Genomic DNA, 21,942 nt, shown 5'->3' with positions numbered 1-21,942 from the left:
TGGAATGCGGGATGGGCCTCCGTCCCCACGCTGGGTGGTTGCAGTGCGCTCTCGGAGCGCGAGCAGAAGGAGAGGCTCGACCTCAGGAGCTCGTGACCGCGCTCGGGCTCGTGCTCCTGACCGTGCTCGTGTCTGTGTGTGTGTATGTGATGAAAAACAGGCCGCGGAGTCGCGTGCTGCGGACGGACCAGAGCGTATTCGCGGAGATTAACGGACATGGAGCGCTGTTCCAGGGCAGGAAACTTTTGACTAGAGACGGTCGCGGTTCCGTGGAAGCTTTGGGGAGAGTTTGGAGGCGCGAGGAGGATTTATCCACTCTTTTTGTGCGAGACCATGAGTGGAGCCCTATGGAGAGACACTCGGAGAGACACAACGGCGGGGAGACCAGGGAACCGGCTAGAGGTGGGCGAATCACCGACACCGTGACGATATCGCAAACGTAGTGTTATTTGTTACCGATAATGAATGGAGAGGAATGTAGAACTGAAGGACGGCAAAAGTCTAGCTTTCTCTAAGCTACTTTTAAGACGTTAGGGGGTTGTTTTACTGTGTTGTGAATAACATTAATTCGTCACTACGAGGAAAGGAGAGGTATTTCTAGGGGTTTGATGAGTCAGACACATTCACTTTTTATCAGCACAGCTTCTGAAGCACACAGCCGTTCATTAATGACTAAATATAAGCCTCTTTCACACAACAGTGTGAGAATAAAACGTGTAATTACTTTAAAACAGTTTAAAAAAAAGTCCAAAACTTGAATTTTACTTGAATAATTATAGCTAGTGCTAACTGGCCTTGTAATAAGTCCTTGTTAGAAGTTACTTTGTGATTCTTAAACTTTAACAGCTTTTATCACTGAATATAAAAAGTGAAAATAAATATCCAGAAAATGTATGAAATCATCTGAAAGTCAGTGACAGTAAAGAAAAAGAGCAACATGATTTTAAAAAAGTGACACCATATTTATCAGAGAATTTTTCAGATGTTTAAAACTAACACTTCTCATATTCCTTGTGTTCAGGTCACAGAGTTGTGTGAATGTGCAGCGACATACTTCATTATTATAATTCATTTAAGAAAGTGCTTGTTTGTTTTGTTGATTTGGTTTGAACATGTAATTTGTTCTTCAGCATCATCAGCGTTAATGTTTTGTTTTTGACCGGACAGTTGGTGTGAACACTGTATAATGACTTTTTTTTTCTGTGTTGTCCACTCTTAGGCCGAGTGCGAAGGCTGGAGAGACGCCGATACATTTCTGATGAAAGTTTGAGTCCAAATCTCGGGAACCGTAACTTGTGTGTTCCCGCAAAAGACAAAATGACCAGACACTCTATTTTCCCAGAGGACCTGGGAAAGCAGGAGAGCCAGGAAGACTCTCATGAAGAGGAGTATGTCTTGCTGGGTTATCCCAGGTTTTCAGGCACCATTCCTCAGCTCATTGTGACTCGGGACCCAAGTCCCATTCACAGCGAAAACCTGGAGGAGCTGCGGCCAGGGGACGAGTCTCCATGTTCGGACAGTGGCTGCGGAGGCTCCCCAGTGCCTTACTTCTCTGTCCGCAAGCTGTCAAGCTCGTCTTCGGCTGGACTTTCGTCAGCCTCATCGTTTGATGAGTCTGAAGATGACGTGACTGGAAGTGATGCTGAACCCTTGAGCCTGGAGGAAATGACAGTGGTGAGTTGGGGAATTTAAGTTGACTACAATATACAGCAACTTCAATACAACACACTAGCATACTTCCATTCAGTGACCAGGTTTGAGAACCCTCTTGCTCTCTGTACTAGAGGTGGGCAGATCGATCCAAATATCGCTAATATTGATACCAATGCTGGTATTGGTAATGATCAATACTCGTGGAAAAAGATCGATACTAAGTCTGTGTGTGAGGCAGCGCAGAGCACCCTCCCCCCGCGTAGTCATGTTGCGAGGAGAGCCCCCCCCCCTCCCTTTGTAAAGTTGCCCCTACCCCCACTAGACCCAACCCCCCACCCCCGGCTTGCGTCTATTGCTTCTACAGCTGCATATGGCGAATACGTCCGGTATCGGTATCAATATCAGCAATACTGACCCTGTATTTACTTGGTATCATATCGAAACTCCCGGTATCGCCCACCTCTACTCTGTGCCATTCACTGCTGGTCCGAAACTGACCATAGGGTCACTGTTAAGAGATCCATTCTTCTTTTTTAAAAAACCAATGCATAGTTCAGTGGTTGTAATGTAAATAAAGCTCCACTCCAGCTTTCTCAGGTATCACCTCCCTAGTTTAAAGCTTGGTTTTGGGTGTGGTCTATATGTGCACATTCCATATAAAGAGCGGAAGACACGTCTATGTCCACTGGCAGATTTGGGAGCTGAATAAAATATTATATTTGAGTTACAGACATCAGGACCACCACTTTAAACCAAACCTGGAATCAATCCTCTCTAACAGTTTGTTTATATACTTGTTAATGTAAATTTTATTTACCAGGGACTGAACATTAATCAACATTTCAGTATCCACCTCAATGTAAATGTGCCAGAGTTAGCTAGTAGGCTAATTTTAAATCTGTAGTCCCTGAGCAGGTGCTAACAAATTAAAAGACAAAAATATCTTAACAAAACACTCAAAATGACTTTGTTTATTGATCTGTGAATTAATAAAGTAGAACATTTCATCAGTGGAATTACCATGCAACCAGATTATTTCCAGGTGTACATTTATTCTACTCTGTTGCATCTGGACACCTTTGACACCCACACTGTGTATTTTGTTTTGGGCCAAGTTCTGAAGGATTGCGGCAAGTTAAATCTGAATTTTTCTACTGATGCTGGGTGAACTAAGACGTTCCACTGCAGTTTTAAAAGCAACATGGAACTTAAGTAGGAGTTTGAAAAAGGCATAAAAACAAAACAAAAAAAAAAACTCCAAGCTGTTTTGGTCTCAGCTTTTACTTCCATTTGAGTCATTATTTCACTGAGGAAACAGGAGCTATACTTGAGAAGCAGAAGTGTTGATAAATTTTTCCAAATCCGTCAGACCCTGAATAACACGGCTGCACACACACAGACCAGAAAGGTCATAAAACTAATGTAATTAGGTTTGGTTCTTGTTTGTAGACACTTTAAGATGCCTAAGAACCTTCAGAAGGAATATTGGATGAGCAGGGTCTAGCAGGCGTTGGCCATGTTGTATATGTGTCATTCTTCATCAGCAATGCAAACCTCATTCGTCATCAGACCCTCCCTCCTGATGTGCCTGCACAAGTCTGCTCCAGCTCACCACAGCGCAGGCTCTAATCTCCTGGACAGTCCCTCGCAGACTTAAGGAGTTGATGATTAGCTGGTGCAGTCTCCACAGAGCGGCTGAATCATTAGCATGAGAGTTCACAACAAACACTGGCCTTGAGTTACTCACAGGGAAACTGAACTTTTTGTATTTGGAAATATGGGAATGTTAGCACAGTGCTAGTTTTTCCATGCACTTGAGTAACAACTAAATATTTTAATGTTTCATCTCAGTTTCCACCGCTTGCAGCTTTCGTTCTTATCACAACACTTGCTTTCAGTTTTTCCAAGAAGTCTACACAGATGTAGTTTAAAGAAATTATAGAATATCTGCAGCGATATTGAATTTTGTAGCAGCATTTGCTTCTCATAAGCAAAGTAATCGCGGTCACAGTCAGTGATGTTTAAGTCTGGGCTCTGAGGTGCCCAGTTCACAGACCAGCAGCTTCTTCATTTGATTAACAAACATCCTTTTCTGGCTGCTAAACTGCTCCACATACTTTCAGATCCATAGTGTTGAACTGTGTTCAGACAGAGGAAGGATGGACAAACACAGTTTTTATTTATTTGTGTTTAATGCATTCAATAATCCTTTGAGGAGCTGTTATGTATCTGTCAGATATCAGCTAGCCCAAAGTCACTGCATATAATCTCCTGCTCTTCTGTAGTACAGTAAATACTCCAGCAAATAATGATTTTAAATGTCAAATCTCCACTGATTTGCCAGTAATGTATCTTAAAGCCATTGTCTGTCATTGCTTCTGATGGGTGTGGTGTCATTGGGCCTTTTTATATTTCTACTACTGTGCAGACTAAGCCAGAGTGTTGGGACTGGTACCTATATCTGTCTGTCCTGACTGCGCTCATGTCCTAAATACTAGCACTGAGCTGCTAGAAACCGCACGTAAACTGCTTTATATAATGTGTTACAGGAAATATGCTGTTTGGAAATGACTATGATGTGTAAATGTCCATCAGATGACCATTACTCAGAGTCTGAGCTCCCAAATTGGCCTTTTAGAAATATTCCGAAGTCCTGAGGTCAATGACAAATGGGGAAAACATCATGTGACTTGAAAAATGGAAAAATGAGACGTTTTATGAGCAGGGGTTAGACACGATAAAGAAAGAGAATTACAGCCATGCAGCTCATTCTCAGAGGTCAAAGGTCAGTGATGATTCAATTCTAGTCTCTCCCAGAGAGATAACACTGGGGGACAGTGGTGGGCGAGTGTTTACACTGGAGGGTGCCAGTGCAGGTGCTGGTCAGTGCTTATGGCATTCTTGTGGGGGGGGGGGGGGGTTATGTTGTTTTTTCATTTGTTGTTCCTTATGAAAGGTTTAAGGAGAATTAATCCTGTTAGTTTGATTATATCTACCTGGTTTGTTTGGGAAGTGATTCATTGATGCATGCGTTTGCTGTACACTAGCACATGGCCTAGCAATGTTGCTTTGATATTATATTATTGGCATAAAATTGAAATATCACTTCAGAATTGAACAGGTGTTTGAAAATAACAGCTCTGGCTTGACTACTTTATGGCGCTTCTGTAAAACCCCCAGGGTCCAAAATTCTCAGTTCTCTATAAATATCATGTATAACTGACATTATAAATAACATTTCGTTATTTAAAGGTAAAATTGACAATTAACACAATGCATTCCATAAATAGAAACTAATATGGAAGGTTTTTTTATTTCATAAAAAAACAACACTTTACATATGATCTCTGTCTGAATCATAATTAAATAATCTATCTCAAAAACCGTGACTTTACAAAAGAAGGAAGAAATCTTTTAATGTTTTTTAATTACATTAACCTTTTAATGGAAGTTAATGTAAAAACATTTTATTTTTGGACTACTGACGTGCAGACTGAACAATTAAATGTTTACAGAGGTCCAACAATAACGGTAGCGCTACAGTCAGACCGTCCAATCAGAAGATTTTAGGCTACTTCACCACTCCCCCTTCTCACTCAAGCGAACCAATCGGAGTAGGGGAGGGCGGGACTAGTTTATGAACGAAACGCTTCTCCAAGTTCTATGTAAGCTCTAGAAAAACAAAATCCCGGACGTTTGTGAAATTCCGCCCGGACATTTTTTTTCAAGTCTAAAAAAGAGGACATGTCCGGGTAAAAGAGGACGTCTGGTCACCCTAGATTTAAAGCTGCAGTAATCTAAAATGTCTGTATAATTCAAAGGGGTAAAGTGAGGTTGGATAAGTGCTGATCTCGTGAGCTTCACTATTTTGCAAAACACGGGCTTGATATTTTCCTTTGTGGCAGAGCGCATGAGGCTCAAGATGGCACGTGGTTAGAATACAGGAAGACGTCTTCGGAAAACATTCGCACACATGCAACCACACACACACACACACAGCATTCAATTTTCTGAGTAAGGAAAATAAGCTGTGAAGGTATGGCTGATACAGGATTTTGTTTGTGTTGTGCACTTCATCGCAGTGTCATCAGTGAATCAGAGTGAATCAGCAGTGAGATGATGAACCTCAGGAAATGTGCCAAACTCAGCATAAACACTGCTGCCTTGAGTTTTGTTGGAGGGTGCAGAGGCTGTTCTGTTTGATTGGACTGTTGTGGTGCTTTTCCACTGTATTGTCCCTACTGTACTGGAATTTGTTCAGTCCCTGGTCCTTGGTTGTTTTTCCACTACCACAGCTTCCCCCCCAAAATCTATGTGTTGTCGTCTCAAAAACCCATCTCTAATGAAAACAACAGGCTTTGGAAACCACAGCAACGGCATGGCAACGGCATGTGGTGCAGTGCCAGCTATCTGTGGCCAATAAGCACTCTGCAAGGTTTACACGTCAGAATAGTCTCTATCCGGCCCGCTTAGAACCATGAGAGAGCAGAGACTAAAAATGAACCCCGTACCAGAACCAAATTTACCTGATGAACAGCAGAGGGACCCTGCAGTGTCATTAGAGGGAGACGAGTCTGGTAGCTCAGTACATCAGCATTTTTATTAAGTATATATTTATTATTTTGTTGTTTAGCAATGAATGAGTGACGTGAAAGTGATAATTAAAAATTATTATTCCAAGAAGAGTACTGCCCTGACAGCATTTACGAAATGCAGGGCTAACCTAACTTGTCCTTCTTACCTCAGCTGTGATGTTTGTGTACACACACACACACACACACACACACGCATACAATGATGCCAGATCAGCTTGGACTCAGAGACGGTGTCATGGAAAATTGTTTTGTGGGTGGTTCCTCTGTCTCTAAGCAACACCGAAGCCAAATATGGTGCTGCTTTTTTTTCCCCCGCTCTCTCACTCTCTCTGTCTCTCTCCTTTTCACTGTGTCTTTCGCTCTTTCTCATTTTCTCTTTCACTGCTATGTCTCAGAAATCCCCTCTGCTCAAATTGTGCTGTTTTGCTTTGTGTTTCTGTATTTTAATAGAAAATAATATTCAGATCAAGGGGAAATTTTTGTTCTTTCCTACACACACACCTCTGCAGCTTCAAATGTATGTGAGGGCTGTAATGTGGTTTTTGAAGCTTTTGAAGTATGTTTTATATATTAATACTTTATACAGTGTACAACACACACACACACACACACATATCATTGTTGGACAATGCAGTACGAAACAAGAATGATAATGATACACACACACACACACACACACACAGAATTACGTCTCATCACAGAAAATTCAGGATGATAATTATACATCACTCACCTATTGTTAGATAATGCAACACAGAAGAAGAAGAAGAATTATTAATACAACAATTTGAAAATTTTAAACATTTCAAAAGTTAAAAACACTAGGAATTTAACATTGTACGATTAGATTGGTGAAGTGTATATGGCTCTATCACATTCTCAGTCACATCCTAATTCTCTCTCTCTCTCTCTCTGTGGAAGTACAGGTGATGGACAGGTTTGCTCTCTGTATTGTGAACGTATTAATGTGTCCCAGGATTTGTTTTTTTCTGAAAAGTACATGTAGGTGTAAAGTTGGGGGATGGGGGTGGAGAGGAATGGAAAAAAAGGAGGGTAGAGCAAGTGGGTGGGGACAGCTTAACCATCGAAATGCCAAAAAATTACACGTTATTCCATTTCTTTGTAATCTGTATTTACCTCATCAGATTTATTTTCTTTTTTCAATTACTGCATGAGTGTATTGGGTGCTAAGTGAGTCTGGGTGTGTGTTTTAACATGAGCGTGTGAAAACTAGTGGTGGAGGAAGTGCTGTGAGGAGGATTAGGGTCAGAGGAGGGAGGGAGGGAAGGAGAGGAGGAAAGCAATGGAGAGAGAGAGAGGCTGGTGAGTGTTAGTAGGAAAAGAGAAGGCATTGAAAGACCCAGGAAAGAAGAGATCACACACTCAGCTGCTGGGTGAGTGTTAGTCTGGCTAGGACAGAAATGAAAGCCAAAATATGGGTAATAGCTGTGCAAGACCTGGAAGACCATCACAACCATCACAATCAGATGACACTTAAACCCACAGAGGTTTCTTCTGACATCCTGAAGACAACTCGGTGACATGGAGTTCTTCCAAAAAAAAGGAAATGGACAAAAAAGGATCAAGTTCGCAAATCAAGCAAAGAAACTGCTGTGGTTTTCACAACACTGTTCTGGCCAACACAGAAACTTCAGCATTACGTAACACGAGAAGCAGATAATGCTACCATCTTCTAAGACTGTTGCTTGGAGGTATGGAAAATGTGCCTTTGTAGATTTCTTAGACATCTGAAGGACAGGAATTCTGAAAAGTAATAATAATAACAACCTAAATACTGAAAATATATTAATTTACGTCTGACCCAAACTCACTCAAAACTGGTAAAACAATATGGTAAAGTGGTAAAGTTGGTGCTGATTTTGATGTGTTCAGACTATGGGCGAAATTTATATCACAATATATTTCTTCATTTCAGTCAAAACAATATATTTGCAATATCTATCTGAACAAAAGCCACAGGAAAGCTGCCAAGAACAAACAAGAAACACAACATCACAGACAAAGTTAAAACTCTTGGCTTTGTCAATATTAATATCTTTAAACTAACTTTAAAATTGAGTGTATTGACTGACAGCAGCGCCCTGTAATGAACGCCAGTTAGTGGCAGATTATGTGAATGTGTACTGAAATGTTGAAAATGTGTTTAAAATATCTTTTTTAGTGAAACATTTTATATTGTGATATATATCGATATTCAACTATTGTCCAGCCCTGGTTCAGAAAGATTGAACCCAATCAAAGTCTGATTACAGTGGGTATGAATGGGTCTGTGATTTTGAAATAGATTTTATTCCAGGCTGGACAGGAACTGAGGCAGAGCATCATTAAGCCAGGAGGATTTTCCATGATGAGATTAAATGGTGTGTGGGTGTGGGTGTCTGAGGCTTGGTGTGTGCTGTCTCTGAACATCCATTTGCTCTTTCCAACCCCTCAAACAGAACCCCTCCTGTTCTTTCATGACAGCCTTCACTGTGACGAGAGCCAGGCACATTCCTTTCCATTCAATTGCAATAAGAGCCAGGGATTCAAACTGTGTGTGTGTATTGGTGGGCAGTGTAAGTGGGTGGTTTTAAAATAAGAGTCTGTATTTCACAGCTTGGTTTTGTTTCAAAGACACACTCGAGGTGCACAGGGATCCAGTAAATTGATTGAATGCAGGCTTTTCACTGACCTAAAGGCCTTGTCTTAGATGCATGGACGTGGTTCTCATAAAGTACTCCCTCTATGACTAGTCCAGGCTTTGTACTTTTGGTAGTGTTTCAGTAACAAGATTTGTCTGATTATATGTTGAGTGGGGTGCAGCTAAAAAGCATTTTACCACAGAGGCATGAGTAGAGTAGAGATGCGTCGCCAGTTATCCAGACTCACTGTGGCCATCAACGTCAGATTATACATATTACATATGAGTATAGAGACCAAGCTGTTAATCAGTGTTCTGAAGGGAGTGAAAGATGAGAAGATTGAATGAGACAGAGCTGGGTGACAGGATGAGATTTGACGCACTGTAGGTGGTGGAGGAATAAATGACATATTGGTAAATGCAGGAGACGAACCACACATTAGATTAAGGCTGTGTAGATTGGATGTGGAAGGTTACGTAAGGCAGCAGGAAAAGAAGAAGTATAACAGAGTGCTTGGTGTAGAGCAGTTGAACTACAGAGTCAAGTAAAAGTCCTAGAATGATCCACGCTACAGGCCTCATTTTACTATTTATTTATTTTCCCCTTTGGGATATTAGACAATTGTCTTATTTAAAAGCTTAATATTAAGTGTTTAGGACATTTGTTCTGAATTCTGCAGGAAACCATTTACAAGTGAGTTTCAGTTTTAAAGGAAAAATCAGTGTGTGGAAAAATCAAATGCGTGTGCCCCTGAATGTCAGGGGAGGTTTGCGTTTGTGTTAAACTTTACGATGCAGAGTCAGAGTGTAGATGTATGTTTTGTGTGTGGGGAGTAATTTGTGTAAATACTGTATGTGGGAGACACGGCAAGTGTGTGTGTGGGAGCAGAACCTTATTATGTACTTCTAAATTTCCTTATACCCATCAGAATTTTGTATACTATTATTATTATTTTATTTATTTAATTTTTATTTTGTTTTACTGAAAGGCAATATTTTTATTTATTTATTTGTATGTATATGTGTATGTGTGTATATATATATGTATGTGTGTGTGTATGTGTGTGTATATATATATATATATATTTCCCCAAAAGGTTTTGCCCGAAATTATTAGTTAATATAAGGACAAGTCTTCTTTTAATGTTTTACATGTTGACTTTGTCCATTGAAATATGTGTATCTCACAAAACAGTAACTTCACAGGAGAAGGAGGGGGGGGGGGGCGTATTAACGTTCAATGTGAATCCGTGTTAAAGATTATATTCCAAGTAATTTTGGTGCATTTAAATCCATTCTTCTTGAAATGTTCACACAGTGTGATGGACAGCGGTTGTGCTCAAATGTTGTAGTAAACTAAACGTCCACAAACAAAGAGATACTTGTTTTTCATTTGCCAGCATTTATATATATATTTTTTTAATCATTTAAGTCAGTGTAATATCGCTTTTAGTAGTTGCCAGAATTCTGATATTGATCTGAAAGCCACAGAAAATTCTTGATGATATATATGGGGGGGATAGGTTAACTGAGTAATTTCTGTAACAAATCCATCCTGAAATAGCACAGACTCACTTGTGAGTTGTTAGCTGTGTGTTTTTATTTTTATTTTTTATTTTTTTTTAATTTTTTTTTTAAGTGTGAGGCAGATGTGTTGCATGGATACATATTAGATGCTGAATTTAAGTGACATAAAAAAAAACAAAGGAGCTATAAGGCTTGCAAACATTGCCAACAAATTTCAGTAAACATTTATGTAAAACTGGAAATCACCTTAACTTTATCCGGCCTTACTACTGAGCAATGTGGATAATTACATTTATTTTATAGTTCACACTAAGCCACAGTGTGCACTAAACCACAGCAGCGAGTCCATATGTGACCTTGAATGATGACCTGAAATTAATTTGAGCAGGTGGAAATTAGTTTTTGCTGATGTCTCCTACATTTCAGAGAAGATTTGTTAATGTAATTCGCTTTAGCTTTACAGATCTAGCCCTAAGCTAAAAAAGAAGCAAAGCTTAAGTGCCGAATAAGGCCTGCATGACTGATTACATCTGGGTTAAGTGGAATGCTGTTTATGTAAATTGGATCATTAGGCTATTGCAAAAGCAAGACTTGAATATCAGTATTGCTATTAAACTAAAATTTGGGCATACAAAAGCAACACCTAGAGCATAAAACCTGTGTAGATATTGACAGCTGGCAGTCTTGGCAAGAGGATGAGAAAAATAAGCAGGAAATTTTTAAGAAGCATTTTTAATCATGACTTCACATGCCATTGTTAAGCTAAATTAAATAGGAATCTGTTTGTGCTTTTAATTGCACACAACCACATGAAAGGCTTCTGTGACAACCTGCAGGACCTGTGGCGGTGTGGTGTTTTTTTCTGTAATTCAAGTTAAAACCTGAAAATGTGTTTAGTTATATAAGCTTGGTTGTCACTTCCCGCACACGATCCCAGCAATTAATCATTTGCCTTTAATCAATACCTCATGGGCTTAAATGCGTCATACCATTTTTCTCCTTGACCTTGTCACAGATAAGTCTTCGACCCACTGTGCATAATCAGAGACCTGGGATAAGAGCCCTCAGGGGCCAAGTTGTGTACAGAAAACTTTGCTAGTCAATGTTTGATCTGATGAACAGAAGCCTGTGTTACAGTATGCTATGTACAGTTGGTTATCAAGCATTTGCAAGCCCTTAAAGTGAGCAAGAGTTAGTCCAAAACCCCATTTTTACTTCACTCCAAACATAGTAGGCCAAGGCATGGCAGTTTTGCAGCTAATGTAGCTAACAAGCTATAGACATTAATTTACCATGGGCTAACAATACAATTATGTTGCTTAAGCAGTTTTAGTAGCAATTTAGGAGCCTGAATGTTGTTTCAGACATGTGCTGTAAGTTTTAGCTGCAAAACTATTACCTACAGGCTTCCATTATTTATTAAATTAGCTTAATGGCCCCAGTGCCAAGTTAAAAGGGCGAACCTAAAACACAGGAAAAAAAAAAATTTATATATATAAATAAATAAATATCTCTCTGGATCAATTAAACCTGACACTTCAGCAGTTAGTCACCAGAAATATAAGATGTGTTGGGCTCCAGTCTCCAGGATTGGAACTGGACACCCTTGACCTGGGCCATGCAGTTGCTAAGGCAATACAAAGCAAGAAAAACCTGATTGCACATCAGCGTTCTTGCAGTGGGGTAAATATTACTCACTAGGTGGGTTGTTTTTTCCCCCTGCCTCCCCTCCACATTTATTACATTTTTGATGTCTGTGAACAGGCATTATGATAACACTGTTGGTCACTGATCTCTATTTGTGTGTGTTTTCAGGCAAAACCGTGGAGGAAGTTGAAAAGCATGATTCAAACTTCCCCGTCCTTCAAGAAGCATTATCCCTGGGTCCAACTTGCTGGCCACAAAGGTATTGGACACTGTGTTCATTCTTCTACAGCCACAAAAGTCTCTTTATTTATTTATTTATTGTCCTTTTTTGTATTATGTTTCTTGTTTTCAATGTCTCTTTCTTTCTTTCTTTGCCATTTTATCGTTGACCTTTTGTTCTTTTTCATGACTTTATGACTTTTTCTTCTACTGTGATATTTCTAAACCTAGTTGTTGCTTTCATTATTCATTTTACTTTCTTTCTTTTTCACTGTTGTATTTGTTTCTGAATTTAACTGGATTGATTCAACTGCACTAATGACACCATTACAGTACTACAATAGTACAATCTCAATTTCTCAGAATTTTCTCAGGACCTGCAGCAATGAATTAAGTTTCCTCATTCTTTGCTAGTGTGGTCATAAGAAGGACTTTGTGGAATGCTGTATATAAACTTGTATGTGTTTATCTGTATCTATGCAGGTAATTTCCAAGCAGGTGAGGATGGTAAGCTGTTGAAGCGGTTTTGTGAGTGTGAGCAGCAATGTCTCCAGAAGCTCATGAGCGACACTCTCAGGCCATTTGTGCCCGGCTACTATGGTGTTGTACAGATAGATGACCAGGACTACAACAAGATGGATGACCTGCTGGCTGATTTCGACTCCCCATCTATAATGGACTGCAAAATGGGCAGCAGGTAAGAGGACAAACTTGAACAGTAAAAACTAAGGTATAAGACAGGGATTTGTTTGATTTTTATATATATATATATATATATATATATATATATATATATGTATGTGTATGTGTCCTCTTCCCAAACTCAGAACGTATTTGGAGGAGGAGCTGGTTAAGGCTCGAGAGAAGCCCAAGTTAAGAAGAGATATGTATGAGAAGATGGTAGCGGTGGATCCAGAAGCTCCAACTCCAGAAGAACGAGCGCAGAAAGCCATGCTCAAACCACGCTACATGCAGTGGCGAGAGACCCTCAGCTCCACTGCCACAATGGGCTTCCGCATTGAGGGTATCAAGGTGGGCCCAGATCTCATCGTATCAGATGTGGTTATCACTAAAAAGGAGCAAACAATAATTATGAATGAGATGAAGAATTCGATATTTTTTAGTCCCTGAATGAAGCTTTGCTCCAAAGATCAGGTCTTGAGGTTTAGTACAGAAGCTGTGATAAATCCTTGCCACTAGGTTTCAATATTATAACAGCTAATGAAAAGAAGAATCAATAGAGAAAACGGCTGATTTGCTCCTTTTAAACCATTGGATTGATGAAAAGTTCTCAGTTTTTCCTTCAGCTGAAATGTAGCCGATCAGTCAAGACATGTTTGCTTCTCTTGCTAAAGGCAAATTCCAAGCAGTAGAGTACGACCATTTAACATTGTGCAAACTGCACGCTTGCATCATGTATTGCCAATGCAGAGCTGTTGCATAATCTCAGATGGGTTGATTTATATGGATTCTGAAAAGGTGCGCCTTTGTTTACCTTCATTGTTTCTATATAGAGTGTGTCCTTTTTGTCTTCTGGTTCAGCATAAACATTGCAGTTTGCAATCATCAAAATATTTTCATCTGCTCTTCTTCCTTTAAATTTAATGAAAAATAAATCAGATATTAATCTCAACGCAAGGCTTTTCAATTTTTTAAGCGACCAATACTTTGCCCAGCAATTTTTATCAAACCCTGGCAACACAAAATCTGTGTTTATAAAAGAAAATATAATATGGCTTACTTGTTTCCCCACACTATTATGTTTAATGGGAATTAGGGTGAATCCCATTTCTCAGTTTTGCTTAGAGGTGGGTGTGGGGTCTCAGTTCATTCTGGGGTTTTCTTCTTTACAAAAAAAAGAAATGCAAATATCACAGGAGTAAATAAAAGGTAACGAGTTGCAAATTTGCAAGAAATATGGATATCTATAGCTCTGACCTTTGCTGACAGACAATCCGCTGCTGTGGTGCATGTCATCGTTTTTCAGGAAATGTGTATGTGATTATCTCCTTTTCCTCTTATCTTCAGAAAGCTGATGGCACATGCAACACCAACTTCAAAAAAACAAAACATAGAGAACAGGTTATGAAGGCCTTGAATGACTTTGTGGACGGGAACGCACAGACACTGGTATGTTCGCGCTGGTCGATATGGTGTGTTTGCTTTGGTTACAGTAATTAAGATACTCAAATGAACTTAAGAAAAATAGTGCATTAATTAAGGATGCACTTTCAGACCCTTTATTTATTTATATTGTTTTTTAACATTATTTTTGTAATGTTGTGTTCTGAATTTTGAATGAATATTATTAAGTCACTGTGGACTGATCTAGACACAGTTAAACCTTGCAGCTGGATTAATTACTCATAGGAATTCATCCTCAAATCTCACTGGACAATCTTAAATGATTCATTGCTAATCTTTGTCCATAATTACCACACTAGGGAAGTGACTTTGGTTTAAGTTATTCTATCCTGTTCTCTAATGGCAGAGGAGATACCTACAGAGGCTACAGGAACTGCGCAGTGTTCTGGAGTTGTCCGAATTCTTCAGGACGCATGAGGTAAACCCTTCACATATTTTAGTGCAATTGTGATCTACTTCTAATTGATTTCTCTTTGTTTTGTCGTCAGAGAAGAAGCACAGTTTAGTTACAAAGTTACCCCTGTATCTCCGGTTCATTTGGTAGTGGAACATTTTTTTAAAAGACTGCTTCTTGTACTCTGCAGGTGGTGGGCAGTTCTCTGCTCTTCGTGCACGACTCTTCAGGTCAGGCCCGGGTGTGGATGATTGACTTCGGCAAGACAGTGCCTCTGCCTCCGGACCAAACCCTAGACCACCGGACACCTTATGTCGAAGGCAACCGGGAGGACGGCTACCTCTGGGGTCTGGACAACTTGATTGAAATCTTGGATGCCACAGCAAAGCAGCAACCGTAGGGGCCCAAGCACTGCTCCTACAGACCTGGACTGTGATGGTTTTTAAAAAAGGAGGGGTTTTAAAGATAATGAGGGTAGTGATCTCTTTCACAAAGAAAACCAGTTAAGTGATGATTATGGCTCAGAGCTGTGGAACCCAAGAGGCTGACAGCAGGAATGTTTTAACGACAAGGAGGAGAGGAAACACTGGATCGGACACAAATCACCAGTCTGCCGAGGCTGATGATTAGTCTGAAACATTTGACCTCCTTTTTTTAACCTGCATTCAAAAACACTTGTCAGTAACACAGGAATATATATAAAAACCAAACACAAAAAGAGAGAAAGGAGTATTCTCTGAAAGTGACCTTCTCAGACAATCAAAGAATAGGACTTGTATTTTGAAACCTATGCCTTTTATATGTATACTCTGTTTCTGTTGGGGTTATTATTATTTTTTTTTTAAATGAAGGTATTATTGAGATAACACTAGAACACTGGAGACATTGAGGGTTTTTTTTGTTTTTGTTTTTTTAAGTTATTTTTATAATAATGTATATAGAGTAACTTAATTTTATTCTTAACCATATTCTTCTATACTTACCATTTGTAATACCTTTTCCTGTAGACTTAACAGACACATATCTCAGTTCCATTAGCATTCTGGTAGGTACTGAACAACAGGGAAAATCCACAGATTTTTCCACATTTATTTGTGCAATTGCTGAAAGGTAATACATTCAGGGTGGTTCAGTTTGAAATGCTGCAAACTAGTGCACATTTGTTTTAAAACAGTTATGAACAAAGGGCTACGTATTCCACAATGTGTATATAACCATTTCATTTCCACAAAGCCCCCAAAGTCTAGTTTACTTTTTTTTTTTTTTTTTAACATCTTCTACGAGGACCAATTTCACCGTTCACTGCAAGAATGTCATGTATTACAGAGCATAAGATTACATTACATTTAGAACAAACCATTTTGCATTTTACAACCATTTTGTTATAACTTACAATGATGTGGGTTTAGTATTCATTACACACTTTTATGCTGTAGACATTTGCATCTCTTTGAAGAGTTCTCTTTTGGGTATCATCTCCAAGATGGAGAATTTCACTTGAAACCACTCTAAACAACTGTGTTGACTTATTAATGATTTGACTGTGCACATAATGTTAAGATATCCTTTTTAAAACTCTTTTAAGGTTTAGGTTAAGGAAGGAAGTGTGGTTTGATACATAACACCTTTGGGTTTTTGGTTTGTGGTTTAAAAGCTATTTTGGTCATTATTCTGTGAATCTTTAGGCATGAGGTCCTGTGATTCCTGTGAACATATGACAGTTTTCGCCAGTGTTAATTATAACTTGCTCTGTTTGCAGGCATTTGCGTGGTTATAATGGAAAAAACTGGATGCTTTAGAATGCAGTTAGCCAGCTGTTTTCAAATGTTACTACCTGTTTACTGAAACATGTTGCACAAAGGAGTGGCTTCCGAACTGGTCTCTGTTTTTGGTTTATTTGTGGTGGAAAGTTTTAGAGAATTACGTGTGAATGGTGGAGGGACTCATTAATGTTGTTGTATAATTTCCTTCTTTAATTGTTTTGTTAGATGCACTGAATGCCTTTCAGATGAATCTTACTTGGAGCCATGCCTAAGACATGATTTGAGCTCAGGAACAATGACTTGTGTATAATTGACCTTTTTAGAAGAATATGTTAATTAACTGCAGCCAAGAACGCTGATAACACCAGCCATGTTTCGAGGCAGTGCATACAAACAATATTACTGACTATTACACACAGCCAATTCTCTTCAGCCTATATCTCAATTGTCCATCAGTTGTGTGCCCCGCCACACACACACACACACACACACACACACACACACACCACCACGCACATAAGGTAGTGTTTCCATTACGGTGCTTTGAAGTGCTAAAAGTGTATTGTGGCCTTTATTTACTGGAATCGGTTGAATTTGGACTGGTGTTAACTGGAGAATTCATATCAGTGGTCACATTTGAATTTGTGGTTCAGCAGCTTATCTTAATTTTGAGCTCTAATCAAGATGTGACTACAATATATCCATGATCTCCACATTGAGAAGATCATTGTCAGTAGAACTAAAGGAGTGGCATAATTCCAAGCACTGGCTAAAAGAGTCATAGTGCGGCTGAATTCTATGGAATGATTATCCAATATGCACTGAATAATCACTGAATTGTGTTTGTATTGTGCTGGTATGAGTGGATCAGACACAGCAGTGCTGCTGGAGTTTTTAAACCCCGTGTCCACTTTCTGTCCACACTGTTAGACACTCCTACCTTGTTTGTGCACCTTGTAGATGTAAAGTCACAGTTTGTGTTGGTCGTCCTCTAAGTCCAGCAGTGACACAGGGTTTAAAAACTTCAGCCATTTGTACCAGTAACTCCAGGGATGGCTCAGAGTATTAGAGATGAATTTGAGTCCCTGAACTCAGTAATGTGTTTGTGGCTGAATGCAATAAGATCCTCACGGCAATGAATTTGTTTGGAAAAATCTTTCTGTGCCAACTGTGGTGGATTATGAGATTAACAACAAGCTATTTTCATAAAGCTGATCACATTTGGCAAGCGCACAAGGACAAGATTGACCCCAGGCGAATGTGGACTAACCTGTTTCATTGCATACATTCATCTCAATGGTGCGAAGGAAAGTGTCAGCAGTGTGCTATCTGACATATGATCTAGGTTGGAGAGATTTGCTGAAGGCCTTTTTTTTGCAGCTGATATAACTTGATACCTGCTGATCCTGATCTGCACACATTTTCCCAAGTGAGCTAAAACCTGTTTGTGTGTTAAATCTCTCAAGTGCCGAGATGCACAGCTTGAATAACCTCCATAGTAAAGAATGGACTGAAATGGGAGGCTGCATATGTGTTTAGGACGGAATATAATGACTTAAAGGCACAGGGACTGATTTGGAGTTTCTTTTGCGACTCAGAACTGTACCAAGACACCAACCTTGGTACCCGACCTCACTAACGCTCTCAAGGTTGAATGTAACTGAACTGATCTAAAGCCAGCCTAGTTCCCATCTGATCTACTGCTTTTCTTAAAAAAAAAAAAAAAAAAGTATTAAGTTAACAGCCATGGCCTTATGGAATGTGCAGGTTTTGTAATTTGAAACAGATTATGTAACGTTTCGGCTTACCCAAAATCAGGTGAATGTAATTGGTGCACTGTTTGACGACATTAGCTTTGTGCTTTATATAACTCAAATTTGTGCAGTTCTTCTCTAAAGGAAGTAGATGGTGTAACAAAAACCGAATGGATGGAGAAATAAGCAGAGGCTGCTTTTGCACTCGACTGTTATTTATTAGTCACAGTCATGAGAAAACCTTTTATCTATTAAACGTTAACACTGTAGACTGTTTTTCATTTTAAGACGACATATTATTATGTGTTTGGGAACCTGGAGCTGGAATCTACCCACACGCTGTGGAAAAAAAATAAAAAATAAAACCCACACAGTCGGATTTAGTGTGCGACCCAAGTTGGCAACCACAGGCTAAAATATGCCGTTCTGATTCTACTACATTTCCTACATCAAGTTAACGCTCACAGCGTCAGACTCCAGTTCCTGAGAGGGAAGGTGGTGTTAAGCTATGTAAAACAGACATGACCAGAGCCGAGAAATTATTAAAATTAGAGAAACGGGTTAAAACTATAAAAATGAGAACTCTGCGCCTCCCTTGTTGTTGCTGTTGCGCTTGTTTGTGAACTGTGTGCAGCTCATTGTCATTTAAAGGAACAGGTTCTGAAAGCGGCCATTTTGAAAAGGGCTTATTTGACGGGGGAGACCACTGCTGATTTGTTCCACCCTCGTCCTGTTTTGACCAAAGAAGGTCACGGATGCTTCATTAATACCCCAGGGAACTGTGTTAAGTTGTGAAAAGGGGGTAAAACATGTCACCCTTTAATACAATATATGTGAAGAATGTTCACACAGTGTAAAACTGTGGCTGAATGGTTTACTTTTGAAACGACTGTTGAAATCTCAAACTGCGGTTTTAATTACAGTTGTTTACAAAATTAAAGCACATGTTCAATTTAAATATCACTGCCCAAGTGCTCATCCTATGGATATATTCATATTCATAACTAAACCCTAATTGCAATATTGGTCTGGAAATCGTTCCCTATGTAAAGAGAAGCTGATATTTTCGGGTGCTGAAAAAAGTACTAAATGTTTTTGCTATGACTGTAACTGTATAATATTAGTGTCTACAGGGGGTCCCAAAAGGAAGGAGACAGAAATAACCCATATTTAAAAATGGTGATTCAATTTTAGACACAAGATGTAAGGGAAGAGGAAAACCTGTTAGGCCATGGTTTCCCCTCATCCTGCAGCTTGTTTCTAAAACTGGATCACCGTTATTTTTAAGGACATTTCCATTCTTTTCTGTCTCTTTACTTTTGGGACACCCTCTACTTGGTCTCTTAACAGAGGTTCTCCTTTGAGCTGTTTCAACCAATGTGTCAATCGCAAACAAATGCTTAAATTTAATTCAATTACAAGACTTCAGAATCAATAACTGTGCTTTAGTAAAGAACTACTTTCCAAAGGTGACACCTCACCCTTACCAAAGTTTAAAACTTATCACTGATTTTGGGATATCAAAGTTGTTGCACAGAATTATAACACTATAGAGAGTTTGAGGGGATCCCTGTGGTCTAATAGAGCTTTTTCAGCACTGTTTTAAGCACATCTGTTTTAGTGTCTCAGGAGACTCCTCTGACTTTGTGTAAAGGAGTAATTGCATGTGAATGGAAAAATCCTCACTGACAACACAGTCGACCTTAAAGTTCCTGATTTTTATGAATTACAGTGTGCCTTGATTAGTCTCTCAGCAGCAGTATGCATTTTGATGAACTTTTGAAATCCCCAAACTAAAGGTTATCATTCCATGGCTGATGTGACAAATGGTTAATAGTATGCATCAAGTGTTCTTTAGAAACAACTGGAAAGCTTTTGTTTTTCTGCCCAGATGTTCACTCTTTTCATTTATCTTGAATGTCAATAAAATGAACTGGAAAAATTAGCATTATATGGACTTCTATCTCCTCATTTTATTGGTACAACATGTATAATATGGTCTTTTGCCATGCCACACAGGTGTAGGCGAAAGAACTCAAACCCTATTTGGACAGTAAGTTTTACAGGGGGAAACTTGATAATGTGATTATCAAACATCTCAGTGATTTTATTCCTGTCCAGATATACCATTTCAGTCAGGGACTCTGGGGGGATGACTGCAATGATCTCCTGTGATAATCACATTACCCTGTTGTAAAACAAGCAGTAAAAATAAGCCCAGACTGTATTAATCCTATGTGAACAAACATGTGGGTGAATATTCAGTCATTTCCTGTGGTAAAAGAGGTTTTAGTGGGTTTTCTCGGGAATGGAAGAGCCAAGGGGGTGTTTAGTGATGAAATACACGGCATAAATCATCGGTTTGTGATGAAAAACCAGCCTAACATTTTTATGAAAATATATTCCATTCCATTTTTAAGGACGCAGAACTTCTGAACGTAAACAAATCAGAGAACAGCATTTCCCCACAATGGAAGACGTTCAATGAGCAATCGTCATTTCGGTTCATGCTTTTCAATGTTTGAAGTTCTCTTCATTGTTTAAAAAAAATAAAAAATACATGCCATGAGCAAAGAGGGAGAGAGACTAGCATACCAGTGAGCATACATGTAGCATACTAGAGAGCCAGTTTATTTTTCCACTCATTTACAGACACTGTGGCTTTGTAAACAGATTAGACCGGTTTCAAGCACACCAACAGATCAGAGAGTTAACAAATATATATATATATATATATATATATAGGGCGGCACGGTGGGCGCAGCAGGTAGTGTCGCAGTCACACAGCTCCAGGGGCCTGGAGGTTGTGGGTTCGATTCGCGCTCTGGGTGACTGTCAGTGAGGAGTGGGTGTGTTTCCTCCGGGTGCTCCGGTTTCCTCCCACAGTCCAAAAACACACGGTGGATTGGTGACTCCAAAGTGTCTGTAGGTGTGAGTGAATGTGAATGTGTGTATTCCCTGCCTTGCGCCCAATGATTCCAGGTAGGCTCTGGACCCACCACGACCCAGAATTGGATAAGTGGTTACAGATATATATATATATATATATATATATATATATATATATATATATAGATTACAATCATGAGCTATATAGTGATTATGGACTAGAAAACTAAATAATTTTTGGGAGGTTCCTTAAAGAAACTTTATAAACGTATTATAGTAGTGTTATCTGGTAACCTACAGAGTTTGAGACAAAAATAAATGCCTAAATTTGAAACACCTAAAAACTCCTGTTTGCTCTGCTGGAGTAAACAGCGACAATGTTTCTCACTCTACTTTAACTCCAAAAGGAGGATGACACAGCTTTAAAACTGTTTTACTGCTGTCACAAATCAAGCGCTGCCTTATGGACTGCGAATCTCACTTGTGATGCAGAGGTAGTGGCTTGGGCCTTGTTTTAAGGGCTATCATATACATGTATGATGTTTTTTTCCTAGTTATATTATGCTCAGATTATACAGTAGCAATCTGAATTTATTTTTAATGAACTAAGCTAAACTTAAAATTATTGATATGGTCCAGTTCGGCCCCCTTTGAAAAACGTTTGGACACCCCTGGACTAGGTGTCAAGCCCATAGTAGAACACAGGGACCCCCGA

The 21,942-nt window shown here is 39.3% G+C and overlaps 1 protein-coding gene across 1 annotated transcript; it reads left to right on the top strand.

The window, feature by feature from the left end:
• The first annotated feature begins 11 nt into the window (after positions 1–11).
• On the top strand, positions 12–20,281 carry itpkcb (inositol-trisphosphate 3-kinase Cb). Its single transcript, XM_066684481.1, has 8 exons — positions 12–402; positions 1,220–1,674; positions 12,232–12,322; positions 12,766–12,979; positions 13,110–13,314; positions 14,311–14,412; positions 14,774–14,845; positions 15,012–20,281. The coding sequence occupies exons 1-8, from the start codon at positions 12–14 to the stop codon at positions 15,219–15,221; spliced, it is 1,740 nt and encodes a 579-aa protein (XP_066540578.1). The 3' UTR covers positions 15,222–20,281.
• Positions 20,282–21,942: the final 1,661 nt, after the last annotated feature.

The sequence above is a fragment of the Hoplias malabaricus genome, chromosome 11 (genome assembly GCF_029633855.1).
Source record: "Hoplias malabaricus isolate fHopMal1 chromosome 11, fHopMal1.hap1, whole genome shotgun sequence".
In the NCBI taxonomy this organism is placed as follows: Eukaryota; Metazoa; Chordata; class Actinopteri; order Characiformes; family Erythrinidae; genus Hoplias; species Hoplias malabaricus.
This window is presented reverse-complemented; position numbering and strand designations above follow the sequence as displayed.